The sequence below is a fragment of the Mauremys mutica genome, chromosome 7 (genome assembly GCF_020497125.1).
Source record: "Mauremys mutica isolate MM-2020 ecotype Southern chromosome 7, ASM2049712v1, whole genome shotgun sequence".
NCBI classification, from domain to species: domain Eukaryota; kingdom Metazoa; phylum Chordata; order Testudines; family Geoemydidae; genus Mauremys; species Mauremys mutica.
This window is the reverse complement of record NC_059078.1, coordinates 101602379-101619590: the sequence shown is the minus strand read 5'-3', so window position 1 is coordinate 101619590 and position 17212 is coordinate 101602379. Positions and strand designations below refer to the sequence as shown.

The window sequence follows — 17212 nt, the reverse complement described above, 5'->3', positions numbered from 1 at the left end:
AAATGATGGGCTGACTAGCACAAAAGAGGAGTTCTGTAAGAGCAGTGAATAATGGGAAACCCCTTTCATGGGCACTGCTAACCTTTTGGCAGCCACCAGCAAACTCTATTCTGATCTGCTGATTGGGGAGGACAATACACTGAAGCTCACTTTGAATGAATGCTACCACCAACAGTGTCCCCATTCAGAAGGTTTTGGGAACCATCTTTGACCATTGTCTGCCATCACTCCTTCAGACAGTAGGAAAAGGAAAAGTAAGAACATCTATAGGGGGAAAAGTACTTCTTTTCTTGGCTTTAATCTCTCTTTAAAGCTTCATAGATCTACATTTCCAGCTGAGCTACAGGAGCTATGCAGTGTCAGATAAACATAGAAGAGAGAGTTTTCAAGCCAGGCCTTTAAATCCCCTTATCTGCATGAACTAATAATGCAGATTTAGTGCTGTTAAAAACAGAGGCTGATAAGTATTTTCCTCTAAAGCCTTTAAACTGCTAAAGAGCATTTAACTGCAATGCAGTTCAGACTCAGTGAACAATACTGAGAAGGAAAACAGTTTAATGAGCTAAACCTTTAGTGAATGAAACAGAAACACCTTCTCACAGTTGATGTAAGTCACTGTGGGAGTAAGTGAACCACAGTTCTGTCCTCTGTGTGCATCTGCATTTCTGTGAATATCTTCATAAACATTAACTAACTGCAACCTCATTAATGTGGGATTCAAATGACCACACGATTCTCTTACGCAAGAATTAAAAGCAATAGATACAAGTAAAACTTAAGTAAATTATTTTAACGTTACAAAAGTCTTGTTAACCACATATATTATTTTATGCCAAAGCTTTAGTACATAGGCATGAAGCTTCTCAAATATCTTTAAATTAACCTTTTTAAAAATGATAGTTGATGTTAGAGGTATCTAGAAATGTTTGCGTAATTATGTAGTAATTCCAAATAACATTTTTGAATGCAAATATTTAATCTAATAATATTAGAATAGTAAACAGATAATTTTGGTTTTAAAAAACAAAAAATGGAGGCATAAGAATAATGTGGTGAGGAGAATGTGCAAAGGGCAACTGGAGTATGTGTGTAATGTGTCATTTTATTTTTTTACCTTTATAATTCAGTGACCGTGAGGAAGGCAGAATCATCATGGACTTTTTGTTGTAGACTCTATATAGATAAATCCTTTTCTCAGCATTTTCAGGAATCCAGTTTAACTTCTTGGAGGTCAATGGTGATACTCTGGATTTACACTGATATAACAGAGACTGAATTTACTCCATATGCTTCAGAAGTGAAATCTGAAAGCTGCTTCCCTTCCCATATTGGATAATGTACTTGCCTAATCCTGCCCCTATCTTCACCAGAATAACTTCTAAATTTGGGGAATTAAGTTCATATGTGAAATAGGGAGAGGAACATGTGGTTAACAGTGTAGATCACAGACTTCATGCACATGCTTCACGTCATGCCTACATAAATATTTTATTTATGAATTAGTCTTTTTGTCTGCATGAAATTAGACTACTTTTGAGCCAAATCCTACAGCTCTCACTCAGGCAAAATTTCTATCAACTTCAATAGGATTGTTGCCTGACTAAGGACTACAAGAGGGTGTTCTTTATGAGTATTATATGAGAGTTAAATAAGAATCAGGATGTGAAATAGTAACTTGATGCTGTCGTTCTTGATGTGCCAACGTTTGAAACTTCCTGAAATTATCCAGACCATTCAGATCCATGCAATGAGCTTTTTTTAAGAAAGTGACAGTGCTCTTCTGTTTTCCTTTTGAAATGTTGCCTGGCCTAGTTCAACAGAAACATTTTTACATTACAACTGTGAAATCTTGGCATAAAGCACCCCTTTGTGCCCTTCATTATTTTCTCACAAATATAGTCCATTGTCACATAGCTGAAGTTAATTTGATCAACATTGGGACATTTAACTTTTATGTCCGTTCAAAGGAGCTGTTTCATGCTCATTTTGGGTATTCAAAAGAAATGATTGCCAGAAAAATAATGTTACTATTAACAATTCAGAGCAATTAGTTTCCCAGGGAGAGGCGATGTGATGCACAGGCTTCACACAACTATTCTTTGTCATTTTATGGATGCTCATCAGTCAACTGTCACATCTTCTCAAAGACCCCTCCAATCTAAATGTTTCTCTTTGGGCTTTTCCCAGAACTAGCAGCTGAATGAGGAAAAGAAAAGCCACTTCGTTTCTAGGCAAAGGAAAACTTCATTCTAAAGATCTGGGTCATTTGAGAAAATTCTAGGAGTAGCCCACATCATTTTCCCCCTATTTTATTCCATCCATCTCGTTTTTACAATACTTACTTTAACAAGTGAATATTCCGACTGCAACCATGGCATTTTCAAGTTTATAAGGAAATTTGTGATGTGCCCAAATAGAATGTAGTCCCAAGGCAAATAAGCCTTCCGTTCAAATATCTTCTAACCAAGGTTTAACATCCAATGTCACATTCAGAAAAAGCAACTTTTCATTAAACACATTGGGTCCATCTCATTAATATTGAGTCTCTTCTGCCTCCCGCTCTTTAAACTAGGGTTAAGTGCTCTCAAAATTAGTGTGTTTGTATAATATGTTCCACAAAGAATAAATCCAGCAAAATTATCTTGTTACTTTCAACCTGTCAGATAAAGTCAAAGGCTGGGGGCTTTTTCCTCTTGTTTTTCCACTGGCTCAGCCTTTTACATGTCTGACACCATCAGTCAGAAAATTAACTAATTAGTATTGCTTAGATAACATGAATTTAAATTAGGCAGTATTTTTAGGGGGGGGTTGCATATTTATTACATAATTTTACAAAGTTATTTTTTCAAATGGTAAACATACATTTATATTTTTAAGAATATATTCAGATCAATGGCATGTGTTTGTATAGTAGATGAAGCATGAGATTTTAAAATTTAGGGAAACATTCTTTGACATTCCCAGATCATACAGATTTGTTTTCACCACTGAGTCATCTTATTTATTTATTATCAGTGTTTTCTACATTTGTGGTGGAGGACTGACTTAGTGGCTCCTTTATCTCCCACAGCCACAGAGCAATGCTTCCAGGCTGAGGTCATTGGAAGGGTAATGGTGGCAAGCTTCTGCCACATCTTATATCCACCCTGTGAATAAAAAAAAAAGTCAGTGTTTCTATTTGGAGAGACAGTGGTGGCAGTAGTGTTATTTAATCTTCTTCTTGTAATGTTGGTTACCTAACTAGGACATGCAATGCCTATCCTCTGATCACTTCTAATTGTATCACAAAAAGGCAAAAGTATGATTTGCATTTCTAACTTTCATGAGGTTGTAGAACAAAATCCCATGCTGGAATATTCTGCAGGCAATTTTATGGCCCAGTTTCCGGGTATGTTTTTTATTAAATGGTCACAGTGTTTTGTTTTGTTTTACCCAGTCCTTTAATATATTATAGGGTAGTTATACTTACTATGTGTATTAAGACATACAGTAGTACGAGTCTATTCTCTATCAATGAGTAAGTATAAAGATTATTAACACTGTGAGTTTCACAAATTATTTGGAAGAGTTTTAATCTCCCATGATATAACAGGGAACTATTTAAAAAAAAGTTTCTCGAATTTCTTGATCCATATGTGTTGTTCTACATCTGATGAAGAGCAAGAGAATTTCCTTATAACTTAACCTCAGTGTAATAGAATTGTGTTCTACTGTAGTAAAATTGACAAGTACTTACATCATTATACATGGCTGCTATTACATTAGGTGAATGTCAGTGTCAGGTAAGATCATGGTTTTGTCAATATAATGAAAATACCAGTCAAACTAGAAAAAGTCACAGTTTTCCAGCTCTAAAAATTGATTTTTATTGCTCTTCTTGTAATCCTTTCTTTGGATTAATATTTATTATTGATGTGGTCTTTGTTTTAATCTTAATAGCTACTGACATGGTAATTAATTAAAAAATAGAACATTTTTTTGCCCAAATGGCACTATATTGAAATTAAAAGTGAACATCACATATTAGTTAAACAGCCCTGGCAAATGCCTTGAGTATTAAGATGATTGCCTTAGCTTCTTGACAACTCCTTTCATCTTGTTGTTTTCTGCTTGACCTTTAGAGATGTTTTGATATTATTAATAGGTTTTAGCTATTATATCAAAAAGAGTAGGGCACAGAGATATGATAATGTTCAGCTTTTTAATGACAATATTACAACATTTTTAGACATGCCACTGAAAGCACTTATATTAGGTCTGTTTAGGTACACTTAGACTGTCACCAGTTAACTTTTCTTAAAAAATAATTATTATTTCTTGAATCTAGAAATCTAGTCCTTTTTTGTGGATTCCTATAGAAAAAAATTTAAGGAAGAGGTGGCCAATGTAAGTACGAGGCTGAAATTAAAAAAAAAAAAAAATAAAGGTGGGATTGATGGGAATAGGAGCCTAACGGCCACATGTCTGGTGCTGTGTTAGCCAAACCTTAATTGTCTCTGGTGGCTCAACCTTCAGTGTCCTGGCCAGGCTGTGATAGTGTAACAGAGATTTCACTGTAGTTGTTCCTTTGCTTTCCACCAGAAGTCACTATAGGAGTTGTTATTAGGACTCACTGGAATTTAAAGATAAATAGAAGTGAAAAGTATATAATTTAATGCTCCATTACTGTTTTCTCTTTAATCTGACTAAGAACCTGTATCTGATTGTTAAATACTTATCAGTGGTTCTGTCTCCTATCCAGTAACCTTTCTGTGACCTTCACTCTAACACTACTCTATGACTCCCTTTCTAGTTGCTGTGAACAGTGGAGCTTCAGTGTCTTGCATTGCACATAGCAAGTATGCAAACTTCCCTATTGTTTCAACGTCTGCAATGCTTTCTGAACACTTCAGTGATCAGATTAAATGCGAAAAGGTTTTACCCCAGCATGCACAGACATACTTCAGCATTATTTTAGTAGATTCAAATTGAAATAGATCCCTTCTGGTTCAAAGCTCTACTGAGATTAACAGTAAACAAGATGAATGTTTTAACCTAAAAATTGAATACCACAGTTACTCAGTTAGGTTATACTGCTGTCTACCACCCCTGTGCTGCTTATTTCTGGGTTTAAGATCCCTTTTATTATGACATGATGCTATTCAAATATACTTACAACATACCTCTTTATAAACAACTCTATTTATGGATGTTGAGCTGCATTTTATGTCAGATGTCTTACTACAGTCCTCTAATTTCACATGCAAGATGTGCCTTTTAAAATGCTAAAATGGTCACTTTAAATATATTTTGAATTACTTTTATAATTCTATATTTCTCACTACCTCTGAGTTACCACTATATTAGCTTGCTTAATATGCAGACCAAACATTTTGTTACTGATTTCTTTAGTACTATAAGGTACTTTATAGATGCAAGAGCTATTTTGTAACTATTTTTCTAAATATATAATATTTTTTTAAATGTTGTTTTATACAACTAATTCCTTTACATGTATAATACACACAAAATATAGCAATTCTAGTGAGATTGTTCACTATCCAGAAAAACAGGTAAATGTTAAGGGATATCCACGTTTCCGTATTTTTTTTCTATCCACTTTTTGTTATGATTAAAAATATGCTCATTGAATAACATTTTTGACCCTTGGATTGTTTCTTCCCAAGAAATGTGAGAATACCCTTTCATCTCTTCCCCATCCTCAATTCAGCCAGTTTGGCAGAGCTATGGGGGGAAAGGAGGGAGGAAGGTTGTTTTGTTTTGTTTTGTTTTGTTTTGTTACTGTTTTTAAAACAAAACAAAACAAAAACCTCTTTTCAGTAGTGTCAAGCTAGGATAAATTGGCCAGGGGAAGCATGTTTATAGACTGTGTGAGGAACTTTGTCTTTGTGTGGGAATGTTGGTGACACTGTTATGGTTTGCCTGAATGAACTGCGATGACGCGGCTAATAAGGTATCCTGCTGAGTGCCACCGCAGGACTTTCTCAGACCTCCCACTTAATTCTATTCAGCTCCAGCTCAGTGTAGCTAATTTTTCCCATTCCCTCAATTCTTTAGGCCCCCTTACAAACAGAAAAGTCAACTTTCACACCGAAGGCAAGATAAGTGCTTTAGGAAATAATCGTGTAAACAGAATGTTACCTTCTGACCTGCTGCCGATACCTTGACTTGGGACAAAACCCGCCAGGCTATTGCATTAGACATGGCTATTAAATGAATAATGCAGCTGATCCTCCTTACAAAGTACCCTGAGAAATGGTTTAGCCAAATCACTCTGCCTCTTGTCACACTGAATTATGTTCAACTGCTTCCCCCACCACCAAATTACTGATATTTAGCTGTTTTTTCTCCTGTCCTTTTCAATGACAGTATGTTAGGGATAAGTGTGAAAGTAAAGTGAAAGTAAATAATGTCCTATTATTTTCTGGCCTAACCTGAATGAATTGAGAACACATGTACAGTAGGCCTGATAACTTTATAAATTAGAGTAAATTTTATAAAAGTACTGGTGATCTTCACTAAATAATGCATATTTTGAGTAATACTCAAAAATAAATCATAAAAGGATTTTAATTGCTTTTGACAATTTTGAATTGCTGATTCAAAAATAAGCATGAATAAACTGTTGTGTGATACTCCATATTATCTTTGATTAATTACATAATTAGACACTTTGAGATTTTCAAAGCCACTTATGGGTTTTGGATGCCCAGTTCCCATTCATTTTAATTGCAAGTTCTAATTCCCTAGGCAACTTTAATAATCTCAGCCTTTGTGCCTTTACTTGATTAATAATGGTAGCCCAAATTTAGGACTTGCTCCTGCAAATATCTCTACATATGAGTAACTTTACTTGCCTGCGTAAGTGCTTGCAGAATCGAACCCTGAGTGTATGTTGACTGCATAGTTGACTCAGGCTCTCACTCAGGTTTGGTCCCTAATCTTATCCCAGCCATGCACACAGCCCTCTGGCTTGAGTTTGCTGGTGCTCTCAGCACAGACAAGTGCACTTGTCTGGAGCTATAGGCTAAAGCCTGAGTGCCAACCCACCCACTTTGCAGTGGGGATGTAGGCTAAACCATTTGAGTGCTTTGAGTGCTAATGGTCCTCCAGTGCCTTCCAACAATTCTCTTCCTGTGTCCAACAGACAGAAAAGTTCTCCCACAATTCACTGGGAAAGAATCATAGAATGGCTCAGCTTACTGCAGTGCCAAGAACCATGATTTATGACCTGGTGACTCACAAGAATGAGTGCAGCACCGATACGGATTGGTCCCTCCATTTTACTTTACTATTAATACAAGAAGTGTAGGGCCTTTATATGAAATTAAAAGGTCTGTTCATTTGGAATCAGTAAAAGGAAATACTACTTTATATGGCATTTAGTATCTTGTGACTTCAGTGCCTAATGAGGTCATCACTGAGTCCCGTACTGTGATTGGACTAAAAGAAGAATGGATAATTGCATGCCCACTAACATTTATAGCTCTGAAAATTTAAAAAATGGAGGGCAATCAGATATTAAGCATAAGCGGATTACACACGTTATTCAGTAAATTAAGAACAAATAACTTACAGTTGTGTTCATCATGAGCTTATATGTACAGTGACCCCTCTTTATAACATTGAATAAGGTTGACATTATTAGAAATGTTATTCTGGTATCTAAAATGAACAGAAGCATAATAGGAATCTATTGTATGATGTTAGTACATACAAAATTCTTTGCACTTAAGAACTGCCTTGTGGAGCACGTGCAGTGCATTTTTGACCAAATGATTATAGCAGTGAAAGTGTCTCTCCTCCTCTTCCTCCCCTCCCCCCAATTCAAAGAAAAAACTTCTCTTTTGTAGAGGGAATTGCTGTAGTCTTTTTTGGAGAGCTTTCTGTGGTCTTTTTATTCAAGGGTTACCACAGACACAACTTAGAACTTGGTGGATTTTAGTTTGCTCTTTTATGTAAAACTGGGGGGGGGGACTTTATAATTCTCTGCAGCTGTCACATTTTTGTTCACTAGTCTGCTGTCCCATATCCTGCCATAAACTGGTAAAAAATAAAACTGTACAGAAAGACCGAAAACTTGCAAGAATGTTAGGTTTTTTTTGATAATTGGATACAGACAGCAAATAAAATGTACATGAAATAGCACTAGATCCTCCCACTAAGAAACATTAAATTAATGCTAGTGACATGGGTTGGCTGCTTTCTTTTTACATGATTCAGATTTATCACTCCATTGGGTGATTCATTACAACCTTTTAAAGGATTATTTGATTCATGGCATGTTCAAAGGAAATTGTGATAATGGCAAATACTAAAGTACAATAAAACAAATTCTAAAGCTCTCCTATCTTGTTTGAAAAAACAAAACATCTGCTCTTCCTTGCTTGCTGGGGGCGACAAAGGTGTTTTCTCATTTCTCCATGTATTTGACACTTAATGAACTGCATAGATTTATAATTGTAACTGGCAGGACCAAGAGGAATGTAACATTTTTCAGAGACAGTTCATTCTAGCCTAAACACCTGAATTTTTTTTTCTGAGTCCAGACAAAACAATATTGTATACTGAGTTATCATGCATTCTGTTGTAGTCTGATCCCTCAAATGCAGGTGTTGGTTCTTTCATTGACCAATGGAAGAGCAAATAATTTCCTTTACTATCTCTGCCTCTGCCAGCTTGGACCCTAATTCTGCAGTCTTAATCAAGAGGAGTAGCTTTTACGCCAACAGTTCCATTGATTTTAATTGGGATGACTGACAAGAAAGTAAAGATTTCAGTATTAGGCCCTCAAGGTAGCAAGACTATTGAAGTCTCTCTAGTACATCTATATATTTTAGTTAACCAATTTGAATCCTATTAAAAGTAGGTATGTGGCTATTAATCATTAAAAAAAGGCTATAATGCCAACAGGTTCACAGATTCTAGCATCTGTGGAATTTATATGTAGAGTAAGCTTGCATGGAATTCTTAATTACCCTGGTTGGCACCAACATCTAAGGGAATGACCACAAAACTCAGGCTGTGTATACACAAGCGTTTAAGCTGAAGCTTTTTGATGCACATCAGGAAACTCTCAGGATCTGGGTCACACCATAGTCTACACACAGAATGCCTGATCCATTTTCAGCTGGCATCATGTGAACACACAGCAACACTTTTCTGTGAACTAAGAGTGTCGCATTCTCCAGGGGTATCCCATGATTCGTTGCTGAGCGGTGTGTGTCCTGGGATTATTTTCGCTGTGAACTTTGGGAAGTCAGGTTGGTTCACATTTTTAAAAGAAATCCCATATTTCCACTGTCTCCACCCCATTTCTAGGTGGGCTCATGACAGTTTTGAATTGCTGTTGGCCAGCATGGACCCAGCAATGCTCTGTACAGCTATGATGGCAAACATGAATAGGCATGGACTGCTTGGGCTGTATTATAGCCCTCAGATCCAGATGAATTTGACATTGGACTTTCACACCAACCAGTGGTGGTATCAGGATAAGGCAGAAGAACAGGAAGACACCAAGCTGTTCCCGGATCACCTACATAGTGTTCAGTGCAATTTCTGAGCCCAGGATATCAGTGTGGGAGCAGCTCGTTCTGCAGAGCTGGAACGACCAGCAGCAGCAAGAGAACTTCAGGATGGGGAGGGCTACCTTTTTTTGAGATCTGTGCAGAACTGACCACAAAACTGCAACGACAACATACAAACAATACAGTCCACCATCGCCATGGAGAAACAAGTCACCATTGCCATCTGGAAACTGGGCACCCCAGAATGTTTCCAGTCTGTAGCCAATTTGAGGAGATCAGCTGTTTGGGACATTCTCATATAGGTCTGTTATGCCATTCACAAGGTGCTGTCTAACTAGATCATGAAGCTGCATAATACTCAGGAGATTGTTGATAGCTTTGCATTGCATGGAATTCCCAAACTGTATTGGGACAAATGATGGAATTCAGGTGCCTATCATTTACCCTCTCTCTCTTCCCCTAGCCTTCTCCCCCAGCCAGGGCATAGAATTTATAAACAGAAAAGGAGTATTTTTCAGTCATGCTCCAAGGACTGGTGGACCACCGTGGCAGGTTTACAGACACAAATGCAGCATGGTCTGGGAGGGTCCATGATGGCAGGATCTTTCAGAACTCGGTACTTTTTAAATTAATGGCGAACGGACTGTTTGCACTGTGGACATTAATGGTGTGGAGGTTGGTCCTCTTATTCTGGGAGATGAGGCTTATCCCCTGTTGCTTAGCTAATGAAGCCATAGACAGGCCACTTTGACAGAGGGAAGGAACATTTTAACTATGGCCTGAGGTATTCATAGAAAGGTAGTCAAGTGGGAATTTGCCTGTTTGTGTTAGGAACCAGGATTTAGGTGGTCTGGCCTAGTGACACAGCAGGCATCCAGATCAACTCTCTGTCTCTGCTGCTGCCTGGTTGGTTACTTCCAGTTTCAAATGGTGTCTGGTTGACCTGTCAGTCCATAACTCTAGTGCTCGTATCTTTGAGGTTCTACTGTACTGAGATGGGAGACTAGGAGGCAGAGAAAGGTCTTATTAAAAAAGGCAAAGGGTAGACCAGCTTGATACTCTGTGAAGTTATGGTCCCCCCCCAGAACCACTGAAGAAGTAGAAGGGGCTTGCAAGCTGTACCAGGGGCATAGGGCATCCAGACATTCCCTGTAACACGTGCAACAAAACAGCTATTTCTTAGTCTTAGGTCCTGCTATATCTCCCCTGCAGACTTCGGAGAAAGTGCAGAGAAAAACAGATAGGATCCTACCATGGTTATCAGCTCCAATGCGTATTACAGGGCTTCTGTACCTCAGCCGAGAGCAATATAATTTGTGCCTTTCCAGGGCATGCAGGCTGCACTCATATCTCATGTAAACAACAAAAACCAACCACATTTCTTTTCCTCTAAGTCCTGTCTCAATAAATGTTGAATATTTCACAAATGAATGCTTCAGTTATTCAAATTTGTTGCGGGAGGAAGGGTTGGGAGAGAGGCACAGACTGCAGCTGCCACTTGGAAGCAGCAAAAGGACTGAGTTAGGAGGGAGGTGGGAGCTCCTAGTTCACCTCTGCCAACAATAATAATATACAATACATTGTAAATATAGGTAATTACATTTCAAAGTTCCCTCCAGGGGATCAGATTCTTCAGTTCTGGCCTGGGTTTCTGGCTGGGACTCGTGTTTAGCCGATGCAGGGCAGGAACTGAGGTCAGTAGTAGCAGGGCCGGACAGGGGCTGGCTTTCTAGTTGGTCATCATCAGGTTCCTGGGTCCCAAATGTATCCTAGCTCTTAGGGGGCTGCTCCTTTCAGGCATCCTCCTGCTCAACCTCCAGTGGGTCTAGCTGGCCATCCTCTGGTTGAACTGTAATTATGTAAAATCCTGTCCAGTTAATCAAAAAATTGGCAGGTCCCATGTCCTCTACTCAATTGTCTCCTTTTATCCCTTGTTTCAATGTACTTTCTCCTGAGCTGCTTATTCTTTATCCAACACTGGTCAGTGTCCCAGTAGTGACCCCTCGCAGAGATCTGCTTTGGAATGTCCACAAAAAGGTCCTTATTCTTGTGGCTGGTCACAAGAGCTTCCTGAACCAATGCTTCTCCCCAGATGGTGATGAGATCCAGGGTCTCAGCGCGGCTTCAAGCAGTTGCACAAGGCATGTCTTGGGGCTTCTGGAGTGCAATTGTGATTGTATTGCCAGAATAACGATACACTGGGATCCAGGAGCAAATGGGCAAAATCTGGCTCTGCACCATTTTTTAAAGGAGGGAAGCATCATTCTGGACACTTGACACAAGGGGATGGAGGGCACACCAGTAACAGTCAACCTGGAAAGCACTGTGAGATAGCCATTGGAGGCATGCAAAAAGTGGTGTGCAACAATAGTGTGCACACGCACAAAAGACCAAACTAGACTAAATGAGACCAAACTAGTAAAATTTTGATTCCCTAAATTGATATGTAGTTATTAATTATATTAACTAATAAATTTTCAGCATTGGCAATCTGCTATTTTGTTAATCAGTAACTGATTGGGATTTTTCTAATTAATTTAGTTATCAAAAGTTCTAACTGGGCATTTTTTGGCACAATGTGTTTATTTGAAAAAATCGTCTTTGCATAATACCATTACAGATTTCATCTTCATAATATCAGTTTGTTTTAAGAGGACTTCTTTAGACCTTGATGTCATTCCAGAGATATCTCTCAGCTTTTTGTCAGCAGTAAATGGCACCGAGCAAAGCCAAAACTGGGATATGAATCAGGAAAGTTGGCAAAGGAGATGGAGCTTTTCTTGTGTACAAATCGTATATCAGATTTTGCAATGATAGTGTGAGCAAATTGTGGTAATGTAAATGGTTTAACTTTTAAGTTCTCATTTTCCCTTAAAGTGCCATGAGAGGACTAATCAAACTAATGTTATGTATAGGTCAAAACTGACAGGCTTTTCTTAATGTTTGGTTGCAGTTGACAGTGGATAGTATTTATTAATAGTACCTGCAATAATTTGTCAATTGAATGGAGGGTTTTGAGATTTTCTTAGCAGAAAAGGATAGCTCTTTGCAGAAGAATTTGCTTCAAATAATCACTGTCATAAGTTCAGTGTGCATGAATTTTTCAGTGAAATAATATTGTTTATGTAATAGATTGCCATTGGGTAAAAATGTGGAGGGATACTTTACACGCGAAGCAGTATCTCATTTAAAGACCCAGGTGTTTTCTTACTTTATAGCTTTGAAATGTCCAAATGGGGGTAATTTATTAAAATGTTTAAAGCCATTTTAAACAAATGTCTCCTATCTGGGCATTATAGCTCCAGAAGGCCACTTACTGTAGGTTTCTTTATAATTCTTTAACTATCCATGTGGGCCTTTACTTTAGCTCAGTTGGGATTTCTGGCATCATCATGCTTATGTATTTATTTACTTCCAGAGTACATTTATGTAGTGCCTTAGATTTATTGTTTCTTTGTTGTGCACTGTGCTCCTAATATGGTATAAAAATATTTTGTGCTTTTTGTCTAGTGATTTTTTTCTAATTGTAGTCATAATATTTTGGTCAATTACTTCATGTCTTCACCAGCTGATAATAGGAGATTGATTAGTTGGTCTCTGTTCCCCAAATGAGGTACTGATTCTATGACTGGTTTACGTGATTTTATTCCACTTTGAAAGATTTGGCCAATACCAAGGTCTCTAGAAACATGTACAATTTTTTAAAGTATTAAATAATTAACACTGACCTAAGTTTAAAAATAATCACTGAAAAAACTAAACAAAGAGCCACCCCTCACTCAGCTCGCAACTCTGATCAAAAGCCTGAGAAAAGATGTAAGCTTTACACTATATCCTGAATGTCAATTATCTTGGGCCTGGTCTACACTGGGGGGGGTCGAACTAAGGTACGCAAGTTCAACTACGCGAATAGCGTAGCTGAACTCGAACTACCTTAGTTCGAACTACTCACCCGTCCAGACGCCGCGGGATCGAAGTCCGCGGCTCCCCCGTCGACTCCGCCACCGCCATTCGCGGTGGTGGAGTTCCGGAGTCGACGGGAGCGCGTTCGGAGTTCGATATATCGCGTCTAGATGAGACGCGATATATCGAACTCCGAGAAGTCGAACGCTACCCGCCGACCCGGGCGGGTAGTATAGACGTAGCCTTGGTGATAGCCAGTTCCAGAGTCCAAGGCCTTCCAGGGAGAACATCTTCCTGCAGACAAGCAATTCTAAGGATTTTTAGCTCATGTGTCTCGACTGTGATAATGGTACACAGAGAGGAGCTTTCTCAGTCAGCCATAACCCAGGCTACATAGGACTTCATAGATCAATATCAGGCCAAATAGTAACAGATAATACTTAGCACTTCTATAGCACTTTTCATCCATAGATCTCAAGGTGCTGAATAAACATGGGGAAGCATTATGGACCTCTATTTTACAGATGTCAAACTGAAGCAACAGAGAATTTGAGGCAGATATTTTTTTAAGTGTCCATTAATTTTGGGTGTCACAATTTTTAAGAGTCCACCTTGAAACACTTAGGAGCTGATTTTCAGAGGTGCTGAGCACCCACAACTCCCACTGGAGTTAGTCACTATCTCTGTCATCTTCTTTCCCTGGCCTCTGAGCACCTCTTCACTTGTCTGGACTGAACTGCAGCCAGGTTACTCACATACAAGCCCCTGTTTTAACCAGGGAAAGTAAATAAACCATATGCATCTGGATTTGAGGAAAAAGAAACAGAACTACATGTCATCTGCATGCTTATAACAGTACAGACCAAACAAGTTGTTACTATATAGTGAAGTTTTATTCCAAATAAATTAATGCTGTTGTTGACTGTTCCACAAATAATTTTGCTAATGCTGTGCTTAAAAGTGAAATGTGATTGTGAATATATAGCTTTCATTGCAATATATTTTAACATTTTGCAATTACAATTCCAAGGATTTTTTTGTAAAGGACTTCTTTGTTTTTACATAGAAAGCTGAATAGACAGCAGTTAATGTATTTTTGTCTGCCTTTTCAGAATTAGAGATCAGCGGTTTGAGAAGGTTTCATATTTTGTGTTTGGAGATTTCAACTTTCGACTGGATTCCAAATCAGTAGTAGAGGTAGGACTTACTCCTTTCTTCATCTCTGGGCTCTATCTAAGGGTTTTCATTTCTAAAATTGTTTCCCTTTGGAGAGAAAAATAGAAAGTAACTTAACACGGCAATCTTAATGTTGACATCAAACTTGCCAAGGAATATTTTTAGGGGCTTTCAACATGAACATCTAACAGGTAACTCAAAATTGTTATTATTTTGATTAAATAATAAAGTAACATCACTGAGCTAGCAAGAGGTACTAAAGATTTTCAGTCTCCCAAGAATACAATTGTATTATGATAATCGAACCCCTTAGAACAGAAAGGTTGTTATTTATGCCATTATTGTGAGAAAACCAGGTTGTTTTTGTCCAGAAAGGCAATGAAGGTTCAAGAGGCTATAGTGCTAGGATTCGCATTTCTGAGGATCAAGAGGATTCGTTTGCTCCCTGTAGAATGTTCATTTGCCAGCCAGTGATTCTCTCAGTTCAGGGAGTTTTAAAATGGACCTCAAACCAGATGAATTTACTATAATCACTATGGGCCAGATCATGGCAATTCCACTTCCACTGGGGCAAGGCCCCAAATTCAGCTGAAACACTACATTTCTATTGTGTGGGGGAGCATACTGTAAAGAGCACATGCAGAGAGGGACTGCACTGCAGACTGTTGCTCTGTGATTGTCTTCTTTACTGGACAGCAGGAATTGTTGGTGTCCCTAGGGGGAATTGCAAGTGTGATCAGTGGGACTCATATTTTGACCAAAGTCCTGGGGCAGCAGGATGGAGGGGGAGGTTTCTGTTCCCCAAACTGCTGCTTAGGTCCTTTGTGCAAAGTACTTTCAGCTGGGCTTTGTGCATGATACCAAGATTTCATTTTAAGCTTGTGTCTGTTGTTATTGCTATACCTCATCAAGACTAATTCCTATTCGGTTTTATTTTTTTAAGCTAAATACATGTTGTTTTGCATGTGTAACTAATGAGGAAAATGATATAACGCTAGAGATATTTCATAAACTTCTGTGACAGAATTCCACAAAAACCACAAACTCTGTGAAAATATTAATAGCTGACATTTATGCAAACTTTTGTGATATGAACACCTCAACATAAAAATATGAACAGAAGATTTGTCTGAAGTCAATGAGAATACAATAAACCTTTTTCACAAGTTGAGATTACCTTGATTTACCTGGAGCTGGGCTTTAGCAGTAATCCCAGGCTTAACAACTATTTTATTCTCCTGTTTACCCTCTTTAATTCTCAGAGGTATTTTAGTGTCTCTTTGTCATCCTTGAGTGTAAGTATGCACCTTCTAATCCAGGGGTTCTCAACCTTTTTATTTCTGAGACATCCCCCCCACAACATGCTATAAAAACTCCATGGCCCACCTGTGCCACAACAATTGTTTTCTGGATATAAAAGCCAGGGCTTGCATTAAGGGGCCCTGTAAAGATAAGATGCTCAGGCTTCGGCTTTAGCCCCGGATTGCAGGGCACAGGGCAGCGTGGTTTTGGCTTTCTGACTAGGCCCCAATGAGTCTAAAGTCTTAAGTCTTCCTGCTTGGAGGACCCCCTGAACTTGCTCACGGCCCCCCAAAGGTTGATACTACTTTGTGGTTTAAGCAGCAGGAAGTACTGTGTATGCTCCAAGGCAAGATACCTTTGCCTAGAGATGCAATACATCCCCCATTCCTCATGTGATTATTCCCTACGCTGCTGAAAAATCGGGGTGTGTCACATGGCAACACAGTATAGATAGGTGGAGTTTAGCTAAACCTTCTACTTTTTATTCACTGCAATCATTTTTAACTGTAGTTAAATGTTTTCATTAAAGTGTAATTGGAGTGAAATGATTCAGAATATGCAATTTCGTATTGTCTATGTTAAGGATCACATCTTTGTTTGTTACATTGGTATTACCCCAGTAACTTCCATATTTACAGAAAGAAGAGGTAGGCTATAGAATAATCTGTTTTGGAATAGTCTATGCTTTTTTTTTACTTTGCTCAGGATACACTCATGTAACTGAGAGCACTTATATATGAGAAAAATCTGTCAATCAATTTTCAGCAGTACTGTTTATAGGACTTTATCCTGTGAGGTGCTGAGTACCCTGAGCTGCTTCTGTTGTCAATGTAATCAGTCAGGATTGAGCCCATAATGAATACTTTCTTAATTTGCTGATTTTTATTAAGGTTTTAATTAATGTAACTACATTTGGATTCAATTAGAAATATTGCCAACAGCTCACAATTTTTTCGTAAGTATGCATGTGTATATTAGATACAAGTATTCTTTTTCTTTATATGGTGCCGCCTACTTACAAGATATGAAAACTTGTCAAAATCCACTCTTTAAATAAGTAATTAGAAAAAAGGCTGAAGTTTTAATAGCAAGACGTATGTATATGATTTCTATGCCTTGTTTCTTTTCCTTTTTAACTAAAGTGGAATTGGAATTTTTTTCCTTTAAAAATATATTTCTGTGTCAGTATGAGAAACCCGGGTTCAGGAGTGAAGCCTAGATATTAGAACTGGAAAAGATCTAGCAGACTGTCTAGTCTACCTGCTGCCCCAGCATCTGTCATGTGTGGAATTATCCTTGCAGAA

The 17212-nt window shown here is 38.2% G+C and overlaps 1 protein-coding gene across 5 annotated transcripts in view; it reads left to right on the top strand.

The window, feature by feature from the left end:
• Positions 1-17212, top strand: part of INPP5A (inositol polyphosphate-5-phosphatase A) — a 415177-nt gene that overhangs the window by 297053 nt on the left and 100912 nt on the right. For all 5 annotated transcript variants that reach the window (XM_045024848.1, XM_045024849.1, XM_045024853.1 and 2 more), the window contains one exon: positions 14543-14627. In XM_045024848.1, coding sequence (XP_044880783.1) covers positions 14543-14627 — 85 coding nt within the window. The remainder of the gene's footprint in view (positions 1-14542; positions 14628-17212) is intronic.